The following is a 12,238-nucleotide window of genomic DNA, read 5'->3' on the forward strand; positions in this document are numbered from 1 at the left end:
TTATAATTTACTCTTAGTTGTTTTGAAATATACTCTTGCGTTGTGTGCATTATTGGCACTTGAAGGTGACCACTGGGAGGAACTCAAATATTAGGGATTGGAGGAGGCTCTCAGGTATAATTGGTGGAAAGGGATCTCTCTGCTGGGGGGAGCATGGACCCCAGACACCCCCATGAGAAAACCCTTCATGTCAGCATCGTCCCACTTTCTGCAGATCCAAGTTTGTGACCAGTCTGTTCCTTTGGAATGTCTGATCACATCTGCCTTAGCAGCGGGCCTTTTACTGCTGAGGGTTATACCACCCATATGTTCTGTAGATTGCTGCAAAGCATTTGAGGTGAAGTGTTAACTCACTGAATATTTATTTATTTATTTTTACAAAGAGTTTGGGAGGAAAGCAGTTGTCAAGGACTGTTGAAATAGCCAAATGCACAATAAAGATGGAGCAGCTGTGGTGGACAGAAACCTCCCCGGAAAACGAGATCAATGCCGGGGGTGTGATTTGTCATTGGGGACTTGGAATACGCGCAGCAATGCTATTTCTGGAGTCCAAACTATTTAAGTGCTAGAAATGGGGACTTTGCTTCCTTCTCTCTGCTCTGGTGACCCCAAGTTCTTTGCCTGCAGTCTGATACCTTCGGTCTGGCCGACAATCTAGCTGGTTACTTCAGACCCGTGTTGGTCTGGTGAAGTATTCTTTTTTTTTTTTTTCCAGACAACCATATGGTGCCAATTTTAAATACAGCTTTATTTAAGACATTGCATTTTCCACTTACAATACAGTACTTTTAAAGTGCAATGTTATTTCCTCCCCCTGTGCATGTTCCATATTCAAGTATTGAGAATGCCCAGTAATTCACTATAGCAGCCCAACTTTAAATCTGCCACGCAATTTTCTACAAATTTGGATCCTTCAATATTTTACTGTGTGGAACAATGCTACATCTACACTTGGGCTGGCTTAATCAACCTCTTCAATGGTGGGGCCAGAGGAAGCACCACCAGAAGGAGGAGCGCCACCACCAGGGAAGCCCCCAGGCATTCCTCCTGCACTCTGCTACAACTTGGTAATGATGGGGTTGCAGACTTTCTCCAGCTCCTTCTGCTGATGTTCAAATTCTTCCTTCTTTGCAGTCTGGTTCTTATCAAGCCAGTTGATAATTTCATTACACTTGTCAAGAATCTTCTGTTTGTCCTCATCATTGATCTTGCCTTGAAGTTTCTCATCTTCAACAGTTGCTTTCATGTTGAATGCATAGGACTCAAGTGAATTCTTTGAAGAAACCTTGTCCCTCTGCTTCTCATCTTCAGCCTTGTACTTCTCAGCTTCCTGAACCATACGTTCAATGTCTTCCTTGCTCAAACGTCCCTTGTCATTTGTGATGGTAATCTTATTTTCTTTTCCTGTACTCTTATCCACAGCAGAGACATTGAGAATGCCATTGGCATCAATATCAAAAGTGACTTCAATCTGAGGAACACCACGGGGAGCAGGAGGTATGCCTGTAAGTTCAAACTTGCCAAGCAAATTGTTATCCTTGGTCATGGCACGCTCACCTTCATAAACCTGGATGAGCACACCCGGCTGGTTGTCAGAGTAGGTAGTGAAGGTCTGTGTCTGCTTGGTAGGAATAGTAGTATTGCGCTTAATGAGCACAGTCATAACTCCACCAGCAGTCTCAATACCCAGAGAAAGAGGAGTGACATCCAATAGTAGCAAATCTTGAACATTCTCGGATTTGTCACCAGATAAGATGGCCGCTTGGACAGCTGCACCGTAAGCAACAGCCTCATCGGGGTTGATGCTCTTATTCAGTTCTTTTCCATTGAAGAAGTCTTGGAGAAGCTTTTGAATCTTGGGGATACGGGTAGAACCACCAACCAGGACAATGTCATGAATCTGTGACTTGTCAAGTTTGGCATCTCGAAGGGCTTTCTCTACAGGGTCCAGGGTGCCACGGAACAGATCAGCATTCAATTCTTCAAATCGGGCACGGGTAATTGAGGTATAGAAGTCGATTCCTTCATAAAGGGAATCAATCTCAATACTGGCCTGGGTGCTGGAAGATAGGGTACGCTTAGCTCATTCGCAAGCAGTACGGAGGCGACGGACAGCTCTTTTATTCTCACTGATGTCCTTCTTATGTTTGCGCTTAAACTCAGCAATAAAATGGTTGACCATGCGGTTGTCAAAGTCTTCACCACCCAAGTGAGTATCTCCAGCTGTAGATTTGACCTCAAAGATTCCATCCTCAATAGTGAGGATTGACACATCAAAAGTGCCACCTCCAAGGTCAAAAATTAGCACATTTCTTTCAGCTCCAACCTTTTTGTCTAAACCATAAGCAATAGCAGCAGCAGTTGGCTCATTTATAATCCTAAGAACATTGAGACCAGCAATAGTTCCAGCATCTTTGGTAGCCTGACGCTGAGAATCATTGAAGTAAGCTGGTACTGTGACCACAGCATTGGTAACAGTCTTTCCAAGATAGGCTTCTGCAATTTCCTTCATCTTTGTCAGAACCATGGATGACACCTCCTCTGGATAGAAACTTTTTGTCTCTCCTTTGTATTCTACTTGGACCTTGGGCCTGCCTGCATCATTCACCACCACGAAAGGCCAATGTTTCATATCAGACTGGACAACAGCATCATCAAACCTGCGTCCAATCAGACGCTTGGCATCAAAAACTGTGTTGGTGGGGTTCATTGCAACTTGATTTTTCGCAGCATCACCAATCAATCGTTCGGTGTCAGTAAAGGCAACATAACTTGGAGTGGTTCGGTTTCCCTGATCGTTAGCAATTATCTCTACTTTTCCATGCTGGAAAACACCCACACAAGAGTAGGTGGTGCCAAGATCGATGCCAACCGCAGGTCCTTTAGACATGGTTGCTTACTCGTTGAGTCGGCACGGATTACGTAGAACACACAGAAGACCCAAGAGCTACCACCGCGTTCAATCTGGTGAAGTATTCTTATGCCAAAGCTATGCCCAGTGCAAGAGAAGGAAACTCTTTCAGAGGTTTAGGGGGTTATTTTTCCTGATAAAAATGATATCTGACTAATATTCCAAACAGTGGGCTATAGAATATGATGTTCTTATGATGTTAATAGGGATAATTACAGGCACTCTAAAGTCGTATGTTGAAACCCAATCCCCCAAGGTAATGGCATTTGGAAACGGGCCTTTGGCAGGTGATTAGATTATGAGGGTGGGATTTGTGCCCTGAGAAGAGGGACCCCAACTGTCCTTCTGCCTCATGAGTCAACAGTCCACAGCCCAGAAGAGAATGCTCACCAGAGCCCACCCGTGCTGGGCACCCCGACCACGGCTTTCCAGGCTCCAGAACTGTGAGAAATAAACTGGTGCTGTTGATGAGCCACTCAGTCTCTGGGGCTTTGTTATAGTAGCTGGAACAGAGCCAGAGGTCTGATATAAATAGCACTGTGCATTAAAAAGTCTGGAATACGTTGAATTAAAAACAAATGTAAGAATATTTCAGAGCCTTAATTAGACACAGGTACAGTATTAGTTGAAATGATAGACTGTGAAGTATCTTTTCTCAAAATAGGATGTACTATAGAAACTGCTCGGATAGACCAATTCTGATTCCTTGATCTTTTTTACTGTCCTCTTTCCAGATCAATTTGTTAAATGTGTAAGTTTAAGAATGCTATCGAAGACATGATCATTCAAAATGTGGACAAGGTTGACTCATGAACGTGATGTCTGATAGACTACAAATTGCCCCTTCGAGGAGGGAAACAGGGAGACATCATTCTGTGAAGTTTTTCATGGAAAATCAGATTGAGGGGAGGAATTTCTGGCATGGGATGTTTCTGGCAACCATCTTGTTTAGGTACTGCACACCTGCAGATTTCTGGTGGGGATCACCCAGCTTTGCAATCTCAGAGAACCAAGTAAACTTTCCCTTGGGTATGCTGCCTTCATACTCAGGCTCCCTATTCTAAGAGACCCCTTCCTGTACTTAATAACTCTTATTAAGCAGGGACTATAATTTTGGAGAAATGGCTGTTAGTTAAGCATTTGGGGAAACACCCTAATTCTCCCACCATACTTTTCTTTTTTTTTTTTTATTGTTGGGGATTCATTGAGGGTATAATAAGCCAGGTTACATTGATTGCAATTGTTAGGCAATGTCCCTCTTGCAATCATGTCTTGCCCCCATAAAGTGTGACACACACCAAAGACCCACTCCCTCCCCCCCATAATCTTAATTGTCATTAATTGTCCTCATATCAAAATTGAGTACATAGGATTCATGCTTCTCCATTCTTGTGATGCTTTACTAAAAGTAAGGTCTTCCACTTCCATCCAGGTTAATATGAAAGATGTAAAGTCTCCATTTTTTTTTAATAGCTGAATAGTATTCCATGGTATACATATACCACAGTTTGTTAATCCATTCCTGGGTTGGTGGGCATTTCTTTCTTCATTTAGTTCTGCAGATAAACCGGAGTCTCCAGAAGTATTGACTAACCTTCTTTTTGATATTTGAGGCTGTTGGCCTTTGTTAATTCAATAGACTTTTAGACTTAGAAAGGTCATAGAAAGGGGAAGAGAGGGGCTGAGAAATAAGCCTTGCACGTACACTAAGATGCTAGAAGTTTCCATGAGTGTGTTCTTAGATTTAAAAATGGAATCTGCTTTGGATGGATAGTCAAGCTGTAAAGAGAACATTATCATAAATTCTATAAACCATGGGGATTATGTTTTCTGACTCTCAGATTGGAACATATTTTCTGACTGAAAAATTATTATATTTTTTCTGATCTGTGAAGTTACTCCTGTGAGATGTCCTTTTATCCCATTCAGTTAGTCAGCAATGGTGATGCCTTTATTAGAGAAAACAGAATTTCATCAAATCATAGGTGTTCTAGGAAATGTGACACATGTGATCTGTGTATATCATTCCTCAAGGTGTTTGAATTGCAGTCATCCCTAAGAATATTTTTGAATCTTTCTTACTGTTTTAAAGGACTAATTCTTTGACTTTCTTTTGTGACAAAGACAATCTCTTTTACCACAATTTTTCTTTTATCATTCAATTTGCAACAATGAGTGTAGCTGTGAGATTTTTTTTTCTCTTTTAAAACTGTGGTTTTCCTAAACAAAAACATGCCCTGGGGTAAAGAATCCCTATTTAATAAATGGTACTGGGAGAACTGGTTACCCACATGTAGAAAACTAAAACTGGACCCTCACTTTTCACCACTGACAAAAATTGACTCTCACTGGATAAAAGATGTAAATTTAAGACACAAAACAATAAAAATTCTAGAAGAGAGTGTGGGGAAAATGCTTGACAAAATTGGCCTAGGAAAAGATTTTATGATGAAAACCCCCTTCACAATTTCAGCAATACCAAAAATAAAAGGGATTTGATCAAGCTAAAAAGCTTCTGCACAACTAAGGGCACCACAACTAAAGCAAACAGACAGCCTTCAGGATGAGAAAAGATATTTGCTACCATAAATCTAACAAAGGGCTGATAACTAGAATCTATGGAGAACTCAAACTGATCAACAAGAAAAGAGCAAACAACCCCATTTATAAGTGGACGGGAGACTTGAATGGGAACTTGTCTGAAGATGACAGATGAATGGCCAACACGCACATGAAAAAATGTTCATCTTCCCTAATCATCAGAGAAATGCAAATCAAAACCACCCTGAGATATCACCTAACTGGAGTGAGATCAGCCCACATCACAAAGTCCTGAATTTGCAGATGCTGGCATGGATGTGGAGAGAGGGCAACACTTCTACACTGCTAGTGGGGTTGCAAACTAATATAACATCTATGAGAAGAAGTATGGAGAATTCTCAAAGAGCTAAAAGTCGACCTTCCATTTGATTCCACAATCCCATTCCTAGGTCTCTACCCAGAAGAACAAAAATCATTTTACTACAAGGACGTTTGCCCCAGAATGTTCATTGCAGCTCAGTTGACAATTGCCAAGATGTGGAAGCAGCCCAAGTGCCTGTCAACCCATGAATAGATTAACAAATTGTAGCATATGTACACCATAGAATATTATTCAGCCGTAAGAAAAGATGGAGACTTTACATCTTTTGTGTTTACTTGGATGGAGCTGAAACACATTCTTCTTAGTAAAGTATCTCAAGAATGCAACAAAAATGTATTCAATTACTCAATACTAATATGAAACTAATATATAAACAACTACACACCCACAGGAAAGGAAAAACACAAGTATAGTTTAGCATGGGAGAGAGAATAAAAGGGGGAGGGAGGGTGATTGGCGGGATCTCACCTAATGTGCACAACGGACAGTGTTCAGCACGCCCCCTGGATGAAGGATTCAACTACAACATGAACTTTACCTTAGAAATGAAAACAATGTAGGCTGAACATTTGTACCCTCATATTGATCTGAAATTTAAAACAAACAACAATAACAATAAAAAGAAAAAACCTGTGGTTTTCCCACCTTGAGACATTGCACACAAGCCTCTGGGGCAGTGTTTTTCAAACTGTTGTATATCACGGCACACTTGGACCTATAGTTATGCTGCTATGGCATGCTTCTGTTGATCAAAAAAAAGAATTAAACAACAATATACTGACTGTGCTTTGAACTTCTTTCAAAAATAATCCAATCGGTTGTCTTTAAAAATGTTGTGGCACACCTAAGATGCTCTCTCAGCTTATCAGTTGAAAATCTCTGCTCTAGAGAGTGAATGTGCCTCAAGGACTTTCATCACTGACCTAGTCATTCTGAAATTCAAATCTCTTGAGTTTCCTATGTTATTTGATGAAATCTTAACTGAGGTTGCCTGGGTTTAGCTCTGATTTTGTAGTTAGGTGAACAGGCGAGCAGACCTAGAGGCCACCTGTGCAGGAGGGGCGGGACACTGCATACTGTGGAGTATCCCTGTCAGGTCCCACATTTGGATGCGAGTTATCTTGGAGATAGAAAATAACATGGCGGTTGGATCTGATTAAACATAAGAAAGTTGGCAAAGAGATCTGTGGGACTCTCCCTCCTTCCCAGGAGTCACGTTATTCAGAAGAAAATCTAGGCCATACATTTTTAGAAAGTTCAGCACCACGAGAAATTTTAGTTTTCCTTGCTTTTTATTTTTTAATTTTAATTTTTATTGCCCTTGGTAGAGTGCTGTGGTGTCATAACTCACAGCAACCTCAAACTCTTGGGCTAAAGCAAACCTCTTGTCTTAGCCTCCCAGAGTGCTGGGATTACAGGCATGAACCACTGAGCCTGGCCCTCCTTGCTTTTTAGATGACTTTAGTTTACTTCCTTAACCCTTTTCATTGCCACTTCACTAAGGACCAAGTTCTGAGTCTGACCTCAATTCAGGAGCACTGAATTTTTATTATGCTTCTTCCTAAACGTATAACCAAATTCTTATCAGAAAATTTCAGCAGGGACAAAGTTTATCCAAAACATTTTCTTACAGGGAGATACCTGAGATTCTTTTTTTTTTTTTTTTTAAGGATGGCATAGCTTACCTTTTATTTTATTTATTTATATTTTTATTAAATCATAGCTGTGTACATAGCTGTGTACACCTGAGATTCTGATGGCTTGTCCAGTGGAGGGCTGGTGAATATTTACCAAAATAGTAGTTGCCAGTTTTTGTGGTACAAATACTACCATCACTATGACTAAGTTGGCGATCAGTGTGTCATCCCTCAAATAGAATTGGGAAGAGGTAGGCATAATCGGCCTTTGTAAGCTAGTAAGAGCCAGGTTTGAGCACCACTGGGTTTATCCCCCTAGTCTGTTGGTTCCCCAATTTCAGTATGAATCATTATCTCTATAATTAAAAGTTATAGAGATTGATTCAGAATCTCTGGTACTGAGGCCAGAACATCTAGATGCTTAACAAGATTTTCAGGTGATCTTGATTCTGTAGTCTGAGCTCTGGTTCCCACGTCATTCTTACCGAAGTGTAATATTGTCATTCCAGATCAAGAACTTAAAATACCTTTTCATACCATTAAATTCACTAAGCTATAATTAAACTAGACTAAATTTACTAAGATGTAATTAAAATGGATTCTAATGTTCAAGATGAATTATGATCATCATATTCACTTTTATATAATAGTCTATATTCAGCTCATTACTTTTCATTATGCTGAATATAAAATGTGCTATGGAAAACCAAATTCCATATATTTCAGAAATCAGATGATATCTCATGGAGCACACATCTCATCTTTGAGATGGGAGAAATATTTGCATCAGACTTTTTTCTTGTTAAACCATGATTCACATGATAGCCTTCTTTGCTTATCATTCATTGTCTTCCGACAAGATTGCGCCAAGTGTGTTATACATATAATGATTTATTTATGACCAAAACAATCAGATAAAAATGCTGACTTCTTCTGAAAAATGTTTGGGGTGATGTTAGAAAAGGCTTTGAATGCAATTAGTGTATTCCTCTTCAGTGACAAACGTGCTTCCTTGGAGATGATTTTATCGCATTAGACCTCATCTTTTTTCAAAATCTGTGTTCAACCCACAATTATCTACCAAGACTTACTGCCTGCTGAAAGAAGTTTACAATCTAATTGGGCTTTTAGACGTGCCTTCTGCTAGCAATTAGAGAAGAATACTAGAGGCATTTGAAACTTGGCTGGTATTATTGTTGTATGTATTTTCCAGATAGTTTTGTGGGGAACACAGACATGTAAATAATCACCGGGGAGTGTGACAAATGCCAGGAAACAGTGGCTAAAGTTTCCTTGATGACTTAGCACAACTTCACAAAGGAGGTGACGTGAGTTGGGACTTGAACGTAATTGAGGAATTGGGAAGTTGAATGCGCTGAGGGCATTTCAGACAGAGGAATGAAACCCAGGCGCCTGGCTGAGGAGAGACTTTCACCTTGTTCCTTTGCATAATGATTACCCCCCTGCTCCCTGCACACAGCTATACTTAGAAACTGGGGGAAGGAGAAACAATGGTACAGCCCCTGAACTCGAGGTACTTGTGTGCCATTTGGAGGCCTAAGACTTGCAAATATCATAGAAGGAAAGGGGAAATAACAGAACCAGACAGCACAGTGCGTTGTAGATAGTGAGGTGGGATATAGGTGGGCTGGAGCGTCTAGGGAAGTCTTTCTGCACTGAAGGCGTTTGGGTGAGCAGGAGAAGCCGCATTCAGACAGGGCGGGAGACAGCAGATGATATGGGACAGAGGAAGAAAATCACTGTGACCCAAATAGTACGCTGGTGAGCAGGGTGGAGGATGGGAAGAGGGTGCAGGGAAAACTGCCTAATTCACAGTCAGAACTCAGCTCTGCATTGACCAGCAATTTGAGGGGGAAACCTTGTCTTTTCACATCCGCTATTGCTGTGTCCTCTTAGGAATTGGGTTGCACAATAGGTGGTGAACAGTGGGCAATCTAGCCACACTTGATCTGTACTTACAGCCACCGGCCGCAGCTCACATCACCACCTGAGCGCCACCTCTGTCACATCGGCAGCGGCATTAGATTCTCAGAGGAACGTGAACCCTGCTGTCAACGGGGCCTGTGCAGGATCTTGGTGGTGCTCCTTATGAGAATCTAATGGCTGGGATCTGAGGTACAGCTGAGGTGATGCTGGTGCTGGGGAGCAGCTGCAAATACAGATTATCATTAATAGAGATGGGACTGCACAGGGACCGTAGTGAATCAAGTTTTTGCAGACTCTTGTCCAAATCCTACCCGTGAGTGGCAAGTGACAATTAAGCTGTAGCTGGTTGGCAGGCTGTAAGTCAGAACCTGACTACCTAGTTGCAGGAAAGCAATCTCTGGGCTTCCACCAATCCTGCACCGTGGTGAGTTGTATAATTATTTCATTGTCTATTACAGTGTAATAATAACAGGAAATAAAGTGCACAATACACGTATATGTAATACACTCAAACCTCCCCAAACCAGCTCCTCTACCCCCAGTCTGTGGATAAATATCGTTCCAGGAAACTACCCCGTTTCCCCGAAAATAAGACATCCTCCGAAAATAAGACCTACTTACAGGAAAGATAAGACGTCCCCTGAAAATAAGACCTAGCGCATCTTTGGGAACACACCTTAAAATAAGACACTGTCTTATTTTCGGGGAAACAGGGTAGTCCCGGAGATGCAGCCAGAATTACGCGTGAGCCCATCTAGGAAGGGCCTGAACAGGGTAGTCCCTTGTGCCAAAACAGCTGAGGACCTCTGCTCTGTTTCCTTAACTACAGAACGAACAGAATAAAATTTAACTCAGATGCCTGTGCGCATCAGATGAGGTGATTTATGTGAAAGCATTTTGTAAACTGCAATATATTATAAACATGAATCTTTATCAATGCATAGAGTCCTCATTCTTGAATGATGGTTTCTAAGAAGCCACAACTTCATGCCTGTATGCCTAGGCTGTCATGGATGGTAGCCTTCAGCCTGAGAATACATATTGTGTGGCAAACTTAGATATTCCCACTGAGACGAACAATTTCAAACCAAACCATTTCTGAATACCTATGTATTTAAAAAATCCACAAAATTTGATTGGATTGCCAGTTTATTATATTTTATATCATAACCATCCCAGCTTTAATGGTTTAAATCACGACATTAAACAATTAATTGTTAATGCAATAATGAGTTTACTGTGTGTGCGTTTTCTTAGGTGGGTCACACTCCTAAAGGAAAAAAAAAACATATAGAAGAACAATCTTGCTTTATTTAAACAGAAAAAGTGTTAATTGGTGAGCTGATTAACAGATGTTCTTTTAGGAAACACTATTTTGAAATGAAAACAGTACTGCCCATCTTAAAGTAGCCCACGGTGACCTGGTTTGCCTATCAAGTAAAACCTTGGTGGTTAAAATGAATGACCTTAATTCTAGGCCTAGTGTACTGAGGATTCTGCTGGCTATTCTCCCACCCAGTCTCTGGATGCTATGTCCATTATAGTGACACAAAATACAATAAACACTGTTAAAAAACTTTTTGTTTTATGTGGCAGAGAGTGACATTTTATTTTATTTATTTCTTTTTTTTTGAGAGTGACATTTTAAAAAGAAAAACATACATATTACCAAGACAGTTTTCTAACTATTTGCACAAAAACTAGAGTTTCCAAAATAGGTTTTAGGTTACTTTCTCATTTAGACAAATGACGTGTAAACTCTTTCTAGCAAAAAACTTCAGGTCCTCTCCCCACCTCTGATTCTGAAGTTTTCACGGTTTGCAAGCCCCTGAAAGTGAAGCCATTAGTTTCTTGCACAGAGCTCTGCCTCAGCTTTGCTCTGGGGCCCTGTGTCTATTCCTGTGCCACAGATGAGGGCTGATTGCACTTCACTTTTTCAATTTGGACTCATTGCATTGCTCGGTAGAACCACCCACTGAGATCTGGCAAATTATATATTACCGAATTTCACAGCCTCCTGGGTTCCCCTCGGTCCTAGATACATCTGGAATAAACATAGGTTTTAAAATGCAAATACAAATTACATTTCTATATTTGAGGAAAGAAACAAGGTACTAGATAGCTATCACTTTCCATTCTAAATTGCTCAAAAACACTTTTCAAATATAGCCACTCTCTGGGCAGCGCCTGTGGCTCAAGGAGTAGGGCGCTGGTCCCATATGCCAGAGGTGGCGGGTTCAAACCTAGCCCTGGCCAAAAACCACAAAAAAAAAAAAAAAAAAAAAAGAAGCAATCAAATATAGCCACTCTCCCTTGTATTTTTAAAAACACTGTTCTTGCTTCCCTGGGAAGAGGAAAGTGGTTTTCTTTTGCTTATTTTATAGTGGTGGCCTCGCTAATCTGATATATTCTATTATACAAAGTGAAAATGGGAGTATTAAAAATTCCATTGGATTTGGCTGTTACAGTGGACAAGTTGGGTTAAAATACTGCTAACACAATTTGAAGGGAAGTGGAGAATTTGTGCAATGGATTTATATGTACTCTTAACTTCATCCACTCTTTGGTGGAATAAAATACTTGTTGCTTTGGTGGTTGATTTTAGTAAAATCCACTTCCTGTTGGCCCCATTAACTCATGTCCTCATATTTGAGTTCTGGGCTCTTGATGGTGATAATTTCAAGGCTATATGTACACATATTTACTTTTAGTTTGGTGGGGGGTGGTATGGAGTGAAGCTTTTATGCTGCCATTTTGGAATCAAAAGTCCTTGATTTTAGTGAAGATGTTTTTTATACATAAAATAGGGCAATAGTAGAT

At 40.6% G+C, this 12,238-nt stretch overlaps 1 protein-coding gene across 1 annotated transcript; it reads right to left on the bottom strand.

The window, feature by feature from the left end:
- Positions 1-717: 717 nt before the first annotated feature.
- Positions 718-2,959, bottom strand: LOC128566334 (heat shock cognate 71 kDa protein-like). The gene is given in 1 exon segment (XM_053563083.1): positions 718-2,959. A coding segment is annotated over 1 exon segment (1,833 nt). The 5' UTR covers positions 2,891-2,959; the 3' UTR covers positions 718-1,057.
- Between the last annotated feature and the right edge of the window lie 9,279 nt (positions 2,960-12,238).

The sequence above is a fragment of the Nycticebus coucang genome, chromosome 15, assembly GCF_027406575.1.
Source record: "Nycticebus coucang isolate mNycCou1 chromosome 15, mNycCou1.pri, whole genome shotgun sequence".
NCBI lineage: Eukaryota > Metazoa > Chordata > Mammalia > Primates > Lorisidae > Nycticebus > Nycticebus coucang.